The sequence below is a fragment of the Mus caroli genome, unplaced genomic scaffold (genome assembly GCF_978045245.1).
Source record: "Mus caroli unplaced genomic scaffold, Mus_caroli_1 scaffold_2, whole genome shotgun sequence".
Lineage (NCBI taxonomy): Eukaryota > Metazoa > Chordata > Mammalia > Rodentia > Muridae > Mus > Mus caroli.
In genome coordinates this window covers 31,184,196-31,200,815 of record NW_028227257.1, presented here as the reverse complement: position 1 = coordinate 31,200,815, position 16,620 = coordinate 31,184,196, and the positions used below count along the sequence as shown (strand labels likewise).

The 16,620-nt window shown below is 45.2% G+C and overlaps 1 protein-coding gene across 3 annotated transcripts; it reads left to right on the top strand.

Annotated features, from left to right (window-relative positions):
• Positions 1–3,380: 3,380 nt before the first annotated feature.
• Positions 3,381–15,558, top strand: Gzf1 (GDNF inducible zinc finger protein 1). Of its 3 annotated transcripts, none has more exons than XM_021155981.2 (6): positions 3,381–3,464; positions 5,850–7,230; positions 9,150–9,244; positions 10,600–10,767; positions 12,758–12,915; positions 13,391–15,558. In XM_021155981.2, exons 2-6 carry the CDS (start codon positions 5,867–5,869, stop codon positions 13,730–13,732), a joined length of 2,127 nt encoding a protein of 708 aa, XP_021011640.1. In that variant the 5' UTR covers positions 3,381–3,464; positions 5,850–5,866; the 3' UTR covers positions 13,733–15,558. The 3 variants fall into 3 exon arrangements, with proteins under 3 accessions (XP_021011640.1, XP_029330100.1, XP_029330099.1); XM_029474240.2 differs by lacking the exon at positions 3,381–3,464 and adding an exon at positions 3,475–3,681; XM_029474239.2 differs by lacking the exon at positions 3,381–3,464 and adding an exon at positions 3,613–3,704.
• The last annotated feature ends 1,062 nt before the right edge of the window (positions 15,559–16,620 follow it).

Sequence of the window (16,620 nt, the reverse complement as noted above, 5' to 3'; positions counted from 1 at the left end):
ATAATTGACGCACTGGAAAGTAAACACACTGGCTGGATGTTGGTGCCTGGGAACCGCACAAGAAAACTCGACCACGACAACGCCGCGTGGTTCCCCGTCAACTCCCACGCCCGCCTTGTTCTCATTCCTTGCCTCCGATAGCCTCCAGCGCGGCCGCGTGGTAGCGACGGCTGCTCTGCTTGGATGGGTGTCACAGGACCGCACAGCCTCTCACTTCTCTGCTAAGATCACTGTAGCGCCATACCTTTAGGACTGGGGTGGGGTGGGGTGTAACGTCATCACCCCGCGACCACCCAGAGCCAATTACAAGACGGTTACCCGGGAAACTCGGCGGCAAGCCAAGAGACCTGGGCCTCAGTGGCTGCTTGAGTCTCCCAGTGTGAGGGACAAAGCGCTGAGGGATACCAATCAACGGTGGATGCGCGCAATGGAGAATTTGACCCTACTCATATTCTAATGAGAATTGTCTAGTAGCATTCTTTATCTGCTGGTGATTTCTTGTTGGAGAGGTTTTGGCTCTGTGTTGTCTTAACCATTGCTTGGGCATAGTTTCAGTCCTATACACATTCATCCTTGGCACAAGGATGGATGTGTATGGGTCAGATATGTAGTTCTGAAATCCGGGATAATCTGAAGAAAGGGTAAAGCAATGATTTACCGAGGGGGATTGAAGTGAGGTCAGCAGAGTCAAGCAGGAGTCTGAGCCAAAGTACAGGGGGCACAAATGAAAAGTGGTGACCAAGATTTAATCCAGACTTTAGTTACATTGGTGTAGAAGAAACAATGTGATAGAATTGACGTTATAAAAATGATTTACTAATAGATTTTTCAGAGAAGACATTAAATCACACAAGTGGAATTTAGCTAAAGAAGCTACCTCCAAAACACCTCCAAAGATAAGTAGTAGTATATTAATCAGGCCTGTTAGAAGAAAAATTTAGGATGTTAGGATGCTCAAATGTGTGTTCACCACAATTGGCTACAGCCTTTAGATCCATCCCCAAAGTCATTCCTCTAAAAGGCAGCTCAAGGTGGGGGAGGGGCGGGGGGCAATGAAAGCTTAGAACCATCATTAAGTCCCCTGTACTGACCCTGGGTAACAACCATTCAACAAACAAAACAAAACAAAAAAGCACCAAAACCACCACCCCCCCAAACCAAAACAAAGTTACAACAAAACTGGTGTACTTAAAACAAGTCTGACAAAATGTTGTATCTTTGCTGTGTAAATCTACTATTGCCTAAGTAGCCAGACTTTCAGTCTCCTTTCTCTGTTAAATTGTTCAAAGTGTAACCTGGGGCCAGAACCCAACAGGGACTTAAGGATGAAAGCCTATGTAAATGTATATACCTAAGGTAAGCTAATAAAACCTTCCTTTGGTTGCGCCTTAGCCCTAGTTGGCCAGGCACTTTAGCCTGGTAGCTACCCACTGATGTGTGTAGATATATAAGTGTAGATATATGTAAGTGTTGCAGCTCTGAAGTGAAAGACTTGCCCTATAGAAATGTCACAGCCTGCTCTGCTGGGGAGACTGGGAGTCTAACAGCTGTCTGTTCTCTGTTCTAGGGAAAGTGTTACAGCTCACTGCACAGCAAACCTCACATAGATTTCATTGGAAGACTCCAGGAGCAAAGCTTTCTCTGCTCCAGGCTCCAGGGAGAAGCAACAACAACAACAGTGAGCTGAATCATAGACAGGGGGTGGGGGGTGGGCGGGCGGGAGGAGCTGTCATACCGGATTTCTTAGGGGAGGAGCTTTTCAGGGCAGAGATTTCCGGGGTCAGGATTACTGGGATTTCAAATCCTGAGCTTGGGGAGCTCAGCGATTGGTGAGTTTTCCTGCTTAGGGATTGGTGGCTTTTTCCCACACCGGTCTTGTGCACTTGGCCCATGGATCTGGATGGGAAAACTATCCAGGCCTCAGGCAGCTTTGGCTGAGGTGACATCTCCCAGAAGCCAGTAGGGGGAGACAGAAGAGGAGGTGCGGTTGCCAGGGCAACTCCTAATTGCCCCCCATCTCCACCCCCACCCCCCTGCTTAGGAACGACAATATATACCTTTCCACCAGTCCCACTAAATGCACTCAACTTTCATCCCACAGAAATGTCGGGGCCCCTTGCTGGTCCAATAAAGAGGTCTCAACCTGTTGAGCTGGAGTTTAAATACTTGTCTCATTTTTCGTACACATAGATTTACCTTTTGAATATGCTCAGTTTATTCACACAAGCATTCCCTATAATGCCATGCTATTATAAAGATTAAGGGACTCCCATCTCAGGGTTGGTTCATCAGCATATCGAAGCCTGCTTGGCTCATGCGAGTCACCATGTGGTTGGCTCCTTAACACATCTTGCAAGCATTACATTATTTCAAATCACACAAAATGGTTTTACTTATATTCCAAACTGGGTTGTAAATCGAGATTTCATTCTTCTGTGTAGCAAAACAGCTTATGGCTTATCACACACACACAATTAAAGTGTATTCCAAGATATAATCATCAATATCTATTGAAGTCATAGTTTAAACTAACTTCACCTTGTAAGAACTTTTATTTCAGGTAATTGGCTTAATTCAGTGGGCTAGATCGCCTCTTTGCAGCAGGAGCTAGTTAAAAGAACAAGGCATTTGGGAAGTTGAAGGAGCTATCAATCTCGCGGGCATTTCTACTTGAAATAGCCGGCTTCCACCCTAGAGAAAGACACGGTCTGTATTAAGACAGAGGCCAGTTAGTTTTCTAGAGGATTAGATATATTTTAAAGGGAGGAAAAAGCAAAGTTTCACTAAACTAAATGTTCAACGAAAGAAGTGAACAGAGACATTCTATTCTCTCAGCAAGAAGAGGTCTAGCTGGCTGGTGGCAGTAGAGGGGCGACTTCATAAAGCTTTAGCAGTAGGTGGAAGCATGATCAACATTTACCGGGAACTGGAAGTGTCAGGCAGGATTTTCTAATGGCCAGGTTTTAATTAAGATCATGAGTGGGATTTAAAGTGGAATGATTCAAGGAATACAAAGCTACGCCAGCCTTCCTATCCCACCTCGGCGGTGCCCTACGCCAAGACTTGGCCCACCGAGGCACCCGGGAGGGCTAGAAAAATCCTGCTTCCAGCAACCTGCTGACCAAAGGATAGCTGCGCAGCTGGAGTTTGTCCCAACCTTGTCAAATAGCTCCGCCCCCGACCACTGCGGTGTTCAGCGCAAGCGCGGCCTTGGATAGACGCTGGTGGTAAATCCGGGATCTGCTAGCTAGGGGCCCTGCTCAAACTCACGTAAGATGACGTAACCCAACGGCCGGAACCGCCTTTGCAGCTGGAGGTGCGCGCGCAGCGCCTTCCTAGCCTACGGGGGGCGGGGCCCACTAGGGGGCGGGGCGCGCTCGTAGCGACCAATCCGCGGACCCTGCGGTCCGCTGTCCCTGCTGGCCTGGGCCAGGGTACGGGTCCGTGGAGGCACTGGCTAAGAGGTGAGCGTGCTGCCGACTGGTTCGTCTTCTAGGCTGTCCTCTGTCTTCTGTCCCTTGGAGCGGCGGGCTGTGGGGGATGTAGGCACAGGACGGGAAGTACAGGGATGCGGCGGGACAGGCCGAAATGACCAGGCAGGCTGGTCTCTGGAGGCCGGAGGAAGGGCTGGACCTTGCCGCCAGAGTTCATTCTCCCTGCAGCTTTGGAAGATCATCGGAGGTCCGGGACTCGGGGTAGCCAAGGTGGGGTCAGAAGTGGTGCAGTCAGAGAGGCCACAGACACCGACCTTTATTCCCTGCCTGAGAGCCAGGATCCCTCTAGGGTGGGCAGGCTGCGGAGAACACCGTCTCCTGGAGGCCTGGCCTGGGAGTCCCGACCCCGGGACTACTAGGCGACCTTGGTGAGGAGGCTAGGCCCACCCTGAGACGGCCGAATGCCAATGAGTTACAGTGGAACACAGCTGTCACTAGACCTCAAATAGCCACTCGCTATGACCAGTGTCTGCCCCCAGGGGAGGTAAACAGGGAAATCTGCTCAGGGCCTTCTTGGCTGATGATGAAGTCGCTGCCAGATCTCCTGGAAGAACTTTGATTTCCCTTGAGGGACCAGGGCGAGGTGTTAGGAAATCAGGCTGGCCATATGGGCATCGGGCCAAGAGGGGTCTTCAAGCTTTAGTCTTCAGGCTGGGGCCGGGGATTCTGAAGAGCATTGGCCCATGAGTACTTGCCTCTTGTCACTCTCATACCAGTATTTCCTTTATTTAAGCTTCCTCCTGTAAGTAGGTAGTGTTCCCTGTAGAGTCCCCTTTAGTCAACATGACATTCCACAGGTGCCAAATTTACAATTGCACTCTCTAGGAGTCTTTTCTGTGTTTGAGACTGGAGATTTTGGGTAGTGGTCTCTTGAATGAAATGGAGAGGCAATGGCAGATCCTGGTAAACATATGGAATCCAAGGTGATGTCTAGGGTCTGGTGAAGGAGATCTAGGAATGCTCTGGAGGGTGGAGACTTGGAGACCCATGTAAGCCTGGAAAAGGAAATTAGATTCAGGGACAGAGGACTCTGAGAAGAGTCCACAAAGCAGAAGACAGGAAGTTAGGCTAGCATTTTGGAATCCAGGACAGGAATCTTGGGGGATATGGTAACTGCAGGGGAATAACCTTTCATTTGGTGAAGCTGGGGTTGAGGGGAGTGTTGACAAACTATAGTTGAACCAAGACAGGGGCATGAGGCTCAGGTTCAAGATGCCCATCAGCCAGCTAATCTTACTGGCTTGTCACCCGTAAGATGAGATGTCCTTTACAGGTGTGTAGGAAGCCCACCATGAACCAGGAAAGGTCAGACAAGTTGGAAGTGTTTGCTATGTTGTGTTCCATAAAGACTCAGAATGGCTGGGTCTTCAAGAGGAAGAAGTGAACGTTCAGAGAAGCTTCTCACTTGCTCAAGGTTGCTGTTTGTAAACGCTCTGAAACTTGAATTATTTCAGGAGAGCAGCTCAGTTTACCTGGTGTTTAAGGACATTGCAAATGAGGATGGGTTTTAAGCTATTTTTCTAGGAAGTGCTGTTTTCAGTGGTAAAAGTGATTATCAAATAACAATTTCTTGCTCAAAAAAAAAAAACTAGATGTAAATTTTCCTATACTTTGGATTATGTCTTTGAGTAGATTAGAAAATAACCTTGATAAGCAAATTACTGCCTTAATGAGTTTCACTAAAGGTGAACTAATCATTTGTGCTCATCTCTGGGGAAGGCTTGCCAGTATTGTTTTCATGAGATTATTTCTCATGAAAGCCTTTCTGGGACTTTCGAAACTGATAAGAAGTGAAGTGTGATTGGACTCTGTGTTCTATATGTTTTTTTTTTTTTTTTTTAAGATTCATTTTGTTTTTAATAATGTGCACATTTCTTTGTTAGGGTCTGTGCAAGTGAATGCAGGTGTCTGAGAAGTCAGATCCCCTAAAACTGGAGTTAGAGGCAGTTGTGAGTCACCCAGTATGGGTGCTGGGATTAAACTTGGGTTTTCTGCAAGAACAGCGTGTGCTTTTCTTAGCTGCTGAACCAACTCTTCCACCCTTTCTTTGAGTATTGGTTGTTGTTGTTTTGAGATAGGGTCTCATATAGTTCCAGCTGGCCTCAAAGTTGGCCAAGATTGGTTTTGAACTCCTGTCTTCCTGTCTCTACCTTCTAAATGCTGGGATCCTACCTGGCAGTGTTGGTTATAGATACATGCCGCCATATCCAGCAGTGATTTGAATCTTTCAATGAGAAAATTTGAGTATGCTAGTTACTGTTTATATTCTTAAGAACCAATGTAACTCTCATAATTTCAAGCCCTTTCTTTAGTCTTCATTCGTGAGCTAATTGATTCTTGATTTTGTTTTCAAAGCTGCTTTTAGAAGGAAGATGGAAAGTGGCACAGTTTTGCTGGAATCCAAATCTTCACCATTCAACCTTCTGCATGAGATGCATGAGCTCCGCCTTCTGGGCCACCTGTGTGATGTCACCGTTAGCATAGAGAGCCAGGGTGTCCGTGAAGACTTCATGGCCCATAAAGCAGTGCTGGCGGCCACCAGCAAGTTTTTTAAGGAGGTGTTCCTAAACGAGAAGAGTACAGACGGAACCAGGACTAATGTTTACTTGAATGAAGTTCAGGCTGTTGACTTTGCTTCGTTTCTGGAGTTTGTCTATACTGCGAAGGTGCGGGTAGAAGAAGACCGTGTGCAGCAGATGCTAGAAGTGGCTGAGAAGCTAAAGTGTTTGGACCTGTCTGAAACATGCTTGCAGCTAAAGAAGCAGATGCTGGAGTCTGTCCTTTTGGAATTGCAGAATTTCTCTGAGTCTCAGGAGGTGGAGGCCAGCAGTGGCCCCCAGGTGAGTGTGACCCCCAGCTCCAAAGCAAGTGTACCAGGGGAGGATGCTCACTCTAATGGCCTTGTAGATTCCTCCGACTACCCAATAGAGAGACTGGGCAATGGGCTCTCACCAGAAACGCCATCCAAGAAGTGTAAGGAGAAACTGGACAAGAAGAAAGATGTGGCTAAGCCTCCCTTCCCTAAAATCAGAAGAGCAAGTGGGAGGCTGGCTGGAAAAAAGGTGTTTGTGGAAATCCCTAAAAAGAAATATACAAGAAGGCTCCGAGAACAGCAGAAAAGTGCTGAGGAAGCCGCAGAGAATGACAAGTGTCCTCAGGACCAAAGCCCAGACATTGAGAGGATGGAGACCGAGGCAGCTTCCAAAAGTGAGGCTTGCCCTGCTAGTGTAGAACTGGAGGAAAGCCTGCAGAAAGTGGAGGGGGAGAAGGACGAGGAAGAAGGAAAGGATGGGGAGGAGGAGGAGAAGAAGAAGAGTAACTTCCAGTGCACAGTCTGTGACAAGGCCTTCCTGTACGAGAAGAGTTTCCTGAAACATATCCGGTACCACCATGGTGTGGCCACCGAAGTGGTGTACCGATGTGACACTTGCGGCCAGACCTTTGCCAACCGCTGCAACCTGAAGAGCCACCAGCGCCACGTGCACAGCAGCGAGCGCCACTTCCCGTGTGAAATGTGTGCCAAGAAGTTCAAGCGCAAGAAAGATGTGAAGCGGCATGTGCTGCAGGTGCATGAGGGCGGTGGCGAGCGGCACCGCTGTGGCCAGTGTGGCAAAGGCCTGAGCTCCAAGACTGCTCTGCGGCTGCACGAGCGCACACACACAGGCGACAAGCCCTATGGCTGTACCAAGTGTGATGCCAAGTTCTCACAGCCCTCAGCGCTTAAGACCCACCTGAGGTGCGGCTACCTGGGAATGTTGCTATGTGGAGCAGGGCTGGCCTGCATGCAGGGATGTGGGTTTCCAAGTGCTAACATGCTCTGGGCAGTTGGAGATGGTTTTAAGGACTTGAACCAACATGTCTGTCTCTGTATATCTTCATTTCTCCACTGGTGCCATCCAGGACTTGGGAAATTGAGGCAATTTTTAACCCTCTTTGGAGGAGGAAGTAAGGGAAGTGGCTCTTCAACTTCTCAGAGAACCTTTGGCCCCCTCCACCCACGCATAAGGCCAGGACACAGGAGAGCCATCCAGAATTCTGGGTGCTGTATGCCTCCTGGTGGCCTGAGGTCTCCAGGCACTCTGTACTTAAGCAAAAGCTGGGCTTTTTCTTCACTCAGTTCTATTGAAGTTCCATGAAATGATATATAGTGCTGTAGGACACTTCCCCAGTGGTCTTTTAGTTCTCAGGGCTTGGAAAGTGCCATTCAATGGTTGATCTAAGAATTAAGATCTAAGAATCAGACCACACTTTCTAACTTTTTTTTTTTTTTTCTCGAGACAGGGTTTCTCTGTGTAGCCCTGGCTGTCCTGGAACTCACTCTGTAGACCATGCTGGCCTTGAACTCAGAAATCCGCCTGCCTCTGCCTCCTAAGTGCTAGGATTAAAGGCATGCACTACCACCACATGGCTTGGATAGTGAGTTCTTATATTTAAATTTCCTTATAGTTTTTTCTTTGTCATTGTTTTAGACCAGGGGTTCTCAACCTGTGAGTTGTAACCCCTTTGAGGTTGAAGAACCCTTTCATAGGGGTCACATATCAGATATCATGATTATCAGATATTTACATTACAATTCATAAAAGTTAGCAAAAGTACAGTTATGAAGTAGCAACAAAAATAATGCTATGGTTGGGGCTCACCACAACATGAATGTTTTAAAGGGTTGCAGCATTAGGAAGGTCGAGAACCACTGTTTTAGACAGTGTCTCGCTTTGTAGTCCTTTGTTGGTCTGGAATTTAGCAGTATCATTTATGCTTGCTTTAAATTTTCAGAGATGGTCATGTCTTTGCCTCTCAAGTGTTGGCATCAAAGGCATGTGCCACACTGTAGTTCTTAGTGTTTTATGTTCTCATTCCAGACAAGCAGTTAAATTTTCTACTGTATTCTACCTTTGCCCTCTAAAACCGTGGGGCGGGGGGGGGGGGGGCCGAGAGCATGGTGGTTGTCATCTTTCAGTTTGCCTGAGTTCAAAGTACTTGTGTAGGAAGCACTCAGTAGATCATGGCTGATTGCTACATCATGCTGGTTGTGAAACTGAAATGCTCCTGTGTGGGTCCCAGCAACATAAGAGCAGATTTTTCTCTTTAGACTGAGTGTTCATGTTAGGAAATGACAGTAAAATATTTGGTCACATGGTACTTTGTCAACAGTAATTCCTAAGGTTATTTCAATGAGGAAGCTTTTCAAATATTAAGTGATACTCTGCCTTCCAGTGCCTCACGGCACAAATAAGGCCCAGGAGAGATGTAGGAGCTCTCAAGTGGGAAGTTCCACTCTGGTACATGGAACTGAGTACAGATATCAATCCTTGGGTCTTGCACAGAAACTTCATGTCTGTTGGGATGTACAATAAACCCTCGCCCCTGAGACAGGGTTTTTTCTATATAGCCCTGGCCATTCTGGAACTTGCTCTGTAGACCTGGCTGGCCTCAAAATTAGAGATTTCATGTCTGCCTGTCTCCCAAGTGCTGGGATTAAAGGCATGTGTCACCATTGCTTGGTATATGGTGAACTTCTGATCTGTTCCATTAGTCATTTTTCTCAGCACCCTTGGAGGAAATGGTTTTTGCATAGTACAGAGGAATTTGGAAATTGTATTGCAAAGTGACCTTTGACATATACCCTGAGTTACCATCTGAATGTTGTACTTTCAGAGTTCATACAGGGGAAAGACCTTTTGTCTGTGATGAATGTGGTGCAAGATTCACTCAGAACCACATGCTGATTTATCATAAAAGGTGCCACACAGGTAAATACCCACACTCTTGTGATTGACTGTCTTTCCTAGCTAGAGAAGAGAACTGCAGTTGCTTAGTTAGAAGTTGGCATCCACCACAGCATTGCAGGTTACAGCTGGGCTTCAGCTTTTCCATCGAGTCAGGCTTACAGGTATGCCTGCTGCCTGCAGTGCTGCTGTGCCTGGTCTGTGTCACTAGGCACTAAGATGGAGCCCACAGGTCTTTGATGTCTAAGGTATTTAAGAGTTGTACCCTGAAGTCCATTTTCAGGAGTCTGTCCTAAAGAATTATCTGATATCTGAGAAAAGCTGTGCAATCGCTCTCTTCTTGCTATGTTTAATAACAGAATTAGGAGCAACATGATGGGCAAACCCCAAGGAAGTATTTTCATAGGCTGGAAATCCCTGCCCCAGCTCAAGATATGGCTCTTCAGAGGAAGGACTCTTGAATTGCATGGGCACATCTGTGCTTTCATGAAAGCTTATGAATGGTCACAGTGCCAACTGTTGAAAACCTGGACAGAAGCCAGGAGCAAATACTTACCTGATAAATAATCATATTTAGATAAGATATTAACTCTATCTCTAAAAATCTTTGTGATAGTTTACCGTGAGTGGGAAAGTTGTTTTATTCTGGTTCAGCATTGCGCTCCTGTGGTTGGAAATGTTGATGTAAAGTGTGTAGGACAAAGAGCCTGGTCTATCACTTTGTACTATATCCCCTCACCCAGGCCTCAGGTCAAGCACAGTCCAGACAAAGGAGGTGTGGACCATTTGTTACTGGAATGCAAAACTCCAATCGGAAGCTGTGGGGGAGGCAGTGTCACCCCATAGATTTGGAGTTGGTATATGATTATTAATGTATTAAAACTTTATGGAAGCCAATGTTTTAATGTTTGTAAAATTGGGGGCACACCAGCTGATGGCATAAGAACTTAAAACAACAAACAGTGAGGCATTGAAATTGCCATGCAGTCTAGTCAAGTCGACTGGTGTCACAAGCCTAGAAGCTACTTGATAATCCATTGTGAACTTCCCCTCATTTTAGCAGAGGGACTTTTATAGAAATGGTTGTTGGAGAATAATCCAACAGACCCCCAAAGTTGTAAAGTTTTCTTATTCGCAGTAACTGAATTTCTTAATCTTAGCTGGCTGAACAGTAACTATTGATTCTTGTCCAGTGGAATGCTGTTTTCATTTCCCAGGATAGTCCGTCCCACTTTTAGCAAGTAGCAAGAGAAGAATGTTTGATGTTTCATTAGAAAGTATTAGCTGCTGCTTGCCAAGGTCTAAAGAGAAGACTAGCTCTTCCTCATCTGGTTGTTTTAATGCATCTGTTGGTATTTTTGTCTTAACTGTTTCTGTAGGTGAAAGGCCTTTCATGTGTGAGACATGTGGCAAGAGTTTTGCTTCTAAGGAGTACTTAAAGCATCATAACAGAATCCACACTGGATCGAAGCCCTTTAAATGTGAAGTGTGCTTGCGGACCTTTGCTCAGCGCAATTCCCTGTACCAGCATATTAAAGTCCACACGGGTATGGTCGCATAGTACCAGGGGAAAGTTCAGCCTGGCAAGGAAAACACTTCACAACGGTTAGATTTATTAGAAAGGCACTTGAAGAATGTTGCTTTGGTGTGGCCATAATATAGTGGCTCAGGGCTTTCCAGGGTTGATTTTCTCAGGGTAGAGAAAGCATGGCCAGATTCATGGCAGCAGGAACTTAGGAAGGTTCCTCGCATTATGCTAAACCAGAGAAGGCTAGCAGGAACGAGCAGTGGTATGATCTTATCCTACTTCCAAGCCATCAGGAAGTAGCCAGTTCCATAAAGATCCCACAGCACAGCCTTCAAAATAGTGAGCAGCTTGAGCATTAAGAACATGAACTTGGGAAGCACATTTCAAATTCATTCCTTCTGAATCAGAAGCTTCATGAGTGAAAACTGGCCAAACTTTGTTATAGTAGTATTTTTAACCCTCTTTACCCAATCTGGGACCTTTGATTAAACTTGAACATGTTGTCTGAATGCTGTACCACTACATTAATTTGTGGAACCCGATTTTTATGTTTTCTTTTTTGAGATAGATTTTCTTATAGCCCTTGAAGTTCCTATGTAGCCCAGGATGATTTTTTTGTTTGTTTTGGTTTGTTTATTTGTTTTCGAGACAGGGTTTCTCTGCGTATCCCTGGCTGTCCTGGAACTCAGTCTGTAGACCAGGGTGTCCTCAAACTCAGAAATTCGCCTGCCTCTGCCTCCCAAGAGCTGGGATCAAAGGCGTGTACCACCACCGCCCGGCCCAGGATGATCTTTAATTCCTGAGTCTCCTCTCTGTTCCCCTCAAGTGCTAGGGTTACTTGTCTGCTTCCTTTATGTATGTATGCATCCATCTGTCTATCTATCTATCTATCTATCTATCTATCTATCTATCTATCTATCTATCTATCTATTAATCTAATCTAACCTGGTGTGCTTGCCTGCCCGCCCGCCCGCCCGCTTGCTTCCTTCCTTCCTTCCTTCCTTCCTTCCTTCCTTCCTTCCTTCCTTCCTTCCTTTCCTTCCTTTCCTTCTTTTCCTTCCTTTCCTTCCTTCCCTTCCTTCCCTTCCTTCCTTCCTTCCTTCCTTCCTTCCTTCCTTCCTTCCTTCCTTCCTTCCTTCCTTCCTTCCTTCTTTCTCTGGCTTACTTCCTTTATTTATAGTTTTTATTTGTTTGTTTGTTTTTTGAGACAGGGTTTATGTAGCCCTGGCTGTCCTGGAACTTACTCTGTAGACCAGAATGTCCTTGATCTTAAGGATCCACCCACCCCTGCTGCTCGAGAACTGGAGTTAAAGGCATACCCCACTACTGCCAGGCCAATTACATATATTTTAATGAATTACGTTTATTCTGTGTATGGGTATGGGTGATTTAAGTGCCCAGATGTGTATGGAGGCCAGAGACAACCTGTGGGAGTTGGTTCTTGCCTCTCCCCATGTGGGTCCTGGAGATTAAACTCAGATCATCAGACTTGGTGGTAGGTGCCTTTACTTCCTGAGCTGCCTTGTAGGCCGTTTCTGGTTCTGATAAAGTGAAAGTGAGAACATTTTAATATGCAAGTAGGGGACAGTGTTTGCAGCATGGGGTTTATTGAAAGGGCACATAGCTTCCTGTGGCCTGACAGCTTGAGTATGGATGCTTGTATGATCCACATCTCTCATTAATTGTACAGGGTTAAAGAATGTTAGTGTACATATGTGCACACACTGAAGCATTTTGATTTAGGGCAGTCCATTACAGCGGATAGTAGGTTTGTATTTCATCAATGTAATGTCAGCTGCACACACAGAACTGACCTATTTCTGGTACAGTTCTAAGCTCTTGGGATTACAGTATAGTAAACTGGCGCCTCTGCCAGGTAGTCCCTGAGTCATGGTGATGTAACTTCCCTTGTGCTGAGTCTGCAGACTAGCCAGGGTGTACAGATGTGTATCCAGAGTTAAAAGGAGACTGAAGATGCCATTGAGTAGTGTCCTTCTTTCTTTGTTCAGGAGAGCGGCCTTATTGTTGTGACCAGTGTGGGAAGCAGTTCACCCAGGTAAATGCCCTCCAGCGCCACCATCGCATCCACACTGGGGAGAAGCCATACATGTGCAATGCATGTGGACGGACTTTTACTGACAAGTCTACTCTCCGGAGGCACACCTCAGTAAGTGATGGGTAGCCTGCTTGAAAACAAAGCCCTTCTGGTCAGTCCACAGGGTCAGAGGTGGTAGCAGGTTCTCTCTTTGGGTGTCCTGAAGTGACATCTAGCCAATAAGGTGAAGGACCCCTATGGCCAAGCCTATGCTAAACACTTGCAAGCAGTAGCTGCTGAACAGGGCAGATACTTGGTAATTAGTGCACAGATTTAAAAGTCAGGGAGATCTTTTGTTTATTTTTTAATATTAACCTTTTGATTGATAAACAGCCCAGCTCTGTTTTCCAGGCTGACCTTGGACTTATGACCTTCCATCTCTGCCTTCCATGTGCTAGGGTTATGGGTTTTTTTTAGTGGTTGTGTGCCAGTGTCTGGCCCTAAAGAGAGCCTATTGTTTTAAAATTTGCATGCATCATTAGTAAATATCTGTAAATTGGGAAACGTAGCTACACGTGCAGTGACTCTTATTTTGTTTTATTTGTAGATACATGATAAGAATACGCCGTGGAAGTCTTTCCTTGTCATTGTAGATGGCTCACCCAAGAATGATGAAGGGCATAAGACAGAACAACCCGATGAGGAATATGCATCACCCAAACTTTCAGATAGATTACTATCTTTTGGTGAAAATAGCCATTTCAACAACTTACTGGAAGTCCAAGGCAATGTGCCTGCTGTGCAGGAGAACAGTTCTAGAGACGCTGCTTGCAAAGCAGTGGTGTCTCAGGACACTCTGCTTACCACTGCCATCAGTGCCCTTGGTGAGCTCACCCCACAGACAGTTTCCATGCCTGCACACCTTCCCTCGTTGACCAATATGGAGTGAGAACTTGGGAGTTGTGTGCCAAGCAGTCTGTGTAATTGCTGTATTTCAGGTGATGCCAGGGGCTGAGGAAAAAGTTGTCTGTGCAAAAATGTAGGCAAGCCTGGCCTTGCAGATTTCTCCAGACTTCCATGACCTTGCACGTCTGTATCACACTTGAAGCTTTCCTGTTAACATTCTGATCTGCATGATCTCAGTTACATTTCATCAGCAAACATGGCAGTTAGCATAGCTCATTTAACCCTGGTGTAGCCGTACATGTCAATCACACTAATGCTTGATTCTCTTGATGTCTAAACCACTGCTTGTCTTAATCATAGAGTACACAGCATTGACCCAGCTTGGGAAAGTGCTGTCCGTGGTCTCCTGGTCTCGCCCTGCCTTATGCTTCCATGTGAGTTTACTTCACTCTGGTCCCTTTAGGGCATTTTTCTACAGAATTAAAGTAGAACTGGGGCCACTTATTTTTAGCTGATTCTTCCTGAGATAAAAGCAAATTAAGATTTATTCTGGGAACCCCAGAATGGGGTTGAAGTAGATGATTCCGTTCGTTTCTCTCCAACCCCCTTTTTTTTAGGCACAAAAAGATGAATGGCAGGTGGACCATGTTCAGTGTAGTACCTTAGCATGTGGACAGGTAAGGAGTCTGTCATATCGTTCAATTTGGGATGAGCTGTTCAATTTTGTTCCCTAAATCAGATTAAGTCAAAGCTGTCCTACCAAAGAATCCAGCAGACAGTTGTCTCTCTACAAAAGTGTGAGAAATAAAGCCTAGGTGTCAGAGCATTTAGCTAGGCACATTTTCACAAACAGCATGGTGAGTGAGCCTGGCAAATCTTGACTACTTTTGCCAGGCTTTTTTATAATGTCCAGAGCTCCCAAAACCCCCATTTTCACAGGGGAAGATGACACAAACTAGTAACTGCTACAAATCCACCTCTCTAGAAGAATGCAAGACTCTAGAGCAGTGGCTCTCAATGACCTTTCACAGAGGCTGCCCTAAGCTATCAGACAATCCGAGATATTTAATTATGATTCTTAACAGTAGCAAAATTAGTTATGAAGTAGCAATGGAAATAACTGTATGGTTGGGAGTCACCACACCATGAGGAACTGTATAAAAGGGTCACAGCATTAGGAAGGCTGAGAACCCTTGATCTAGAGGGGACCAGAAGCCTTGCTATGCTCAACTTCTATGCCTTAACAAGTGGATCATAAGGAACCAGGAATGTTGTTTCAAATGTTCCTTTGGCTTTCTCATGCTGAATTTAGTAATTGTTTAACAAATTTCCTATGAAAAATGCATTTTATGGTACTTGCTATCCCTGATCCATGGTTGCAGGGCCATGGATGGGTGTGTGGACCCTGTGCCGCCTGTGACCCGTAAGCATTAATGTTAAGAGGGCCTTAAAGGGGGAATTCTTATGCTTTCTGATTGCCTTTCCTCTCTGCTTTTACTAAACTTGCTGTGAGAACACTCTGGTTTCCAAGGGAAAGACACCTAATGTTCAGGGTGAAGATAGATCACACAATGATAGAAACTGAGAGTTCTTACTCAGTGATCACTTTGTGGTACTACCCTCAGGAGCTGGTGAGGCCACCAAAAGGTGTTCCAGGTGCTGGTAATGTTTCCCACTTGCTCTTGAAAGTTCAGGGCTGGATTATTTCACATTCGGTTATGACCTGGCAATCTAGTTGTGTTTACAGACAAAAACAGACAAAAGACTAGTAATTGGCACATGACCATTTTATCTGGTAAGAGAAAACCTGCCCAGCTGATGGACTGTGTTATGGAATAAAGTCATCTTGATGAGAAGGAATTTAAACAATAGATTATTTTGTTACCTATTGGAAGAACTGTCTTGAATTTGTTTCTTTAGAAGTTCTAAATAAAATTGTTTAATGTGCTAATAATGTCTGCTTTGTAAAAGTCCTTCTAAATTTATTTACATTATAACTTAGGGTAGGATCTAAAGAAATAGATTCTTTTAGTCTAATTTGTTTAATAACATGAACATTAAAACTTCAAGTCAGGGTCTTCTATTTATAGAGTCACCACAGATGACTTACATTCCTGAAATCAACAGTGGCACACACAGGAGAATGGCCTCTGCTCAGCAGTGGTCAGTTTTGATCTGGGCCGTGTATAGCATAAGGGCTCTTCGCCCTTCTGCAATGCAAAGTCACAGCAGGCATCAATGAACACTTGGCTATATACATTTTATCTTTTCCCAATAGAGGAAGGTGAGCTTTAGGGACATAAACCCTAGAGTTAATACCACTTTGTGGTGCCTCACATATTTCTTTTTTTTTTTAATTTTGCAAAATGCTATTTTTTATTACATATTTTCCTCAATTACATTTCCAATGCTATCCCAAAAGTCCCCCACACCCTCCCCCCCCCCCCACTTCCCTACCCACCCATTCCCATTTTTTTTGGCCCTGGCATTCCCCAGTACTGGGGCATATAAAGTTTGCGTGTCCAATGGGCCTCTCTTTCCAGTGATGGCCGACTAGGCCATCTTTTGATATCATATTTCTAATCTAAATAGTTTTATGCTGTGAGAAAGCAAGACTGCCTTTAGTGAATTTGTCCCAAATGTGCTCTGACAGCATATTACTCTCAGAGCATCCATAAGGGTTACTGAAGAGGCGACCTGGTGCCATTAAAACCATTTTATGTCACGACATAGTTCAAACACGGGAGAGCTCTATAGCCTTTGGTTTTATCAAGGCTTTCTGTAGCAGTTAAAAAAAAATGGGCCAGGAATTTGAACCATTAGATTTTTGCAGTTGGGGATTATGTAATCAGAAGTGTAGATTATAATTTAACTTTCTAAAGATTTTATATGCATGGGACTTTTCACTGCATGTTTCTATGTCCGTGTACA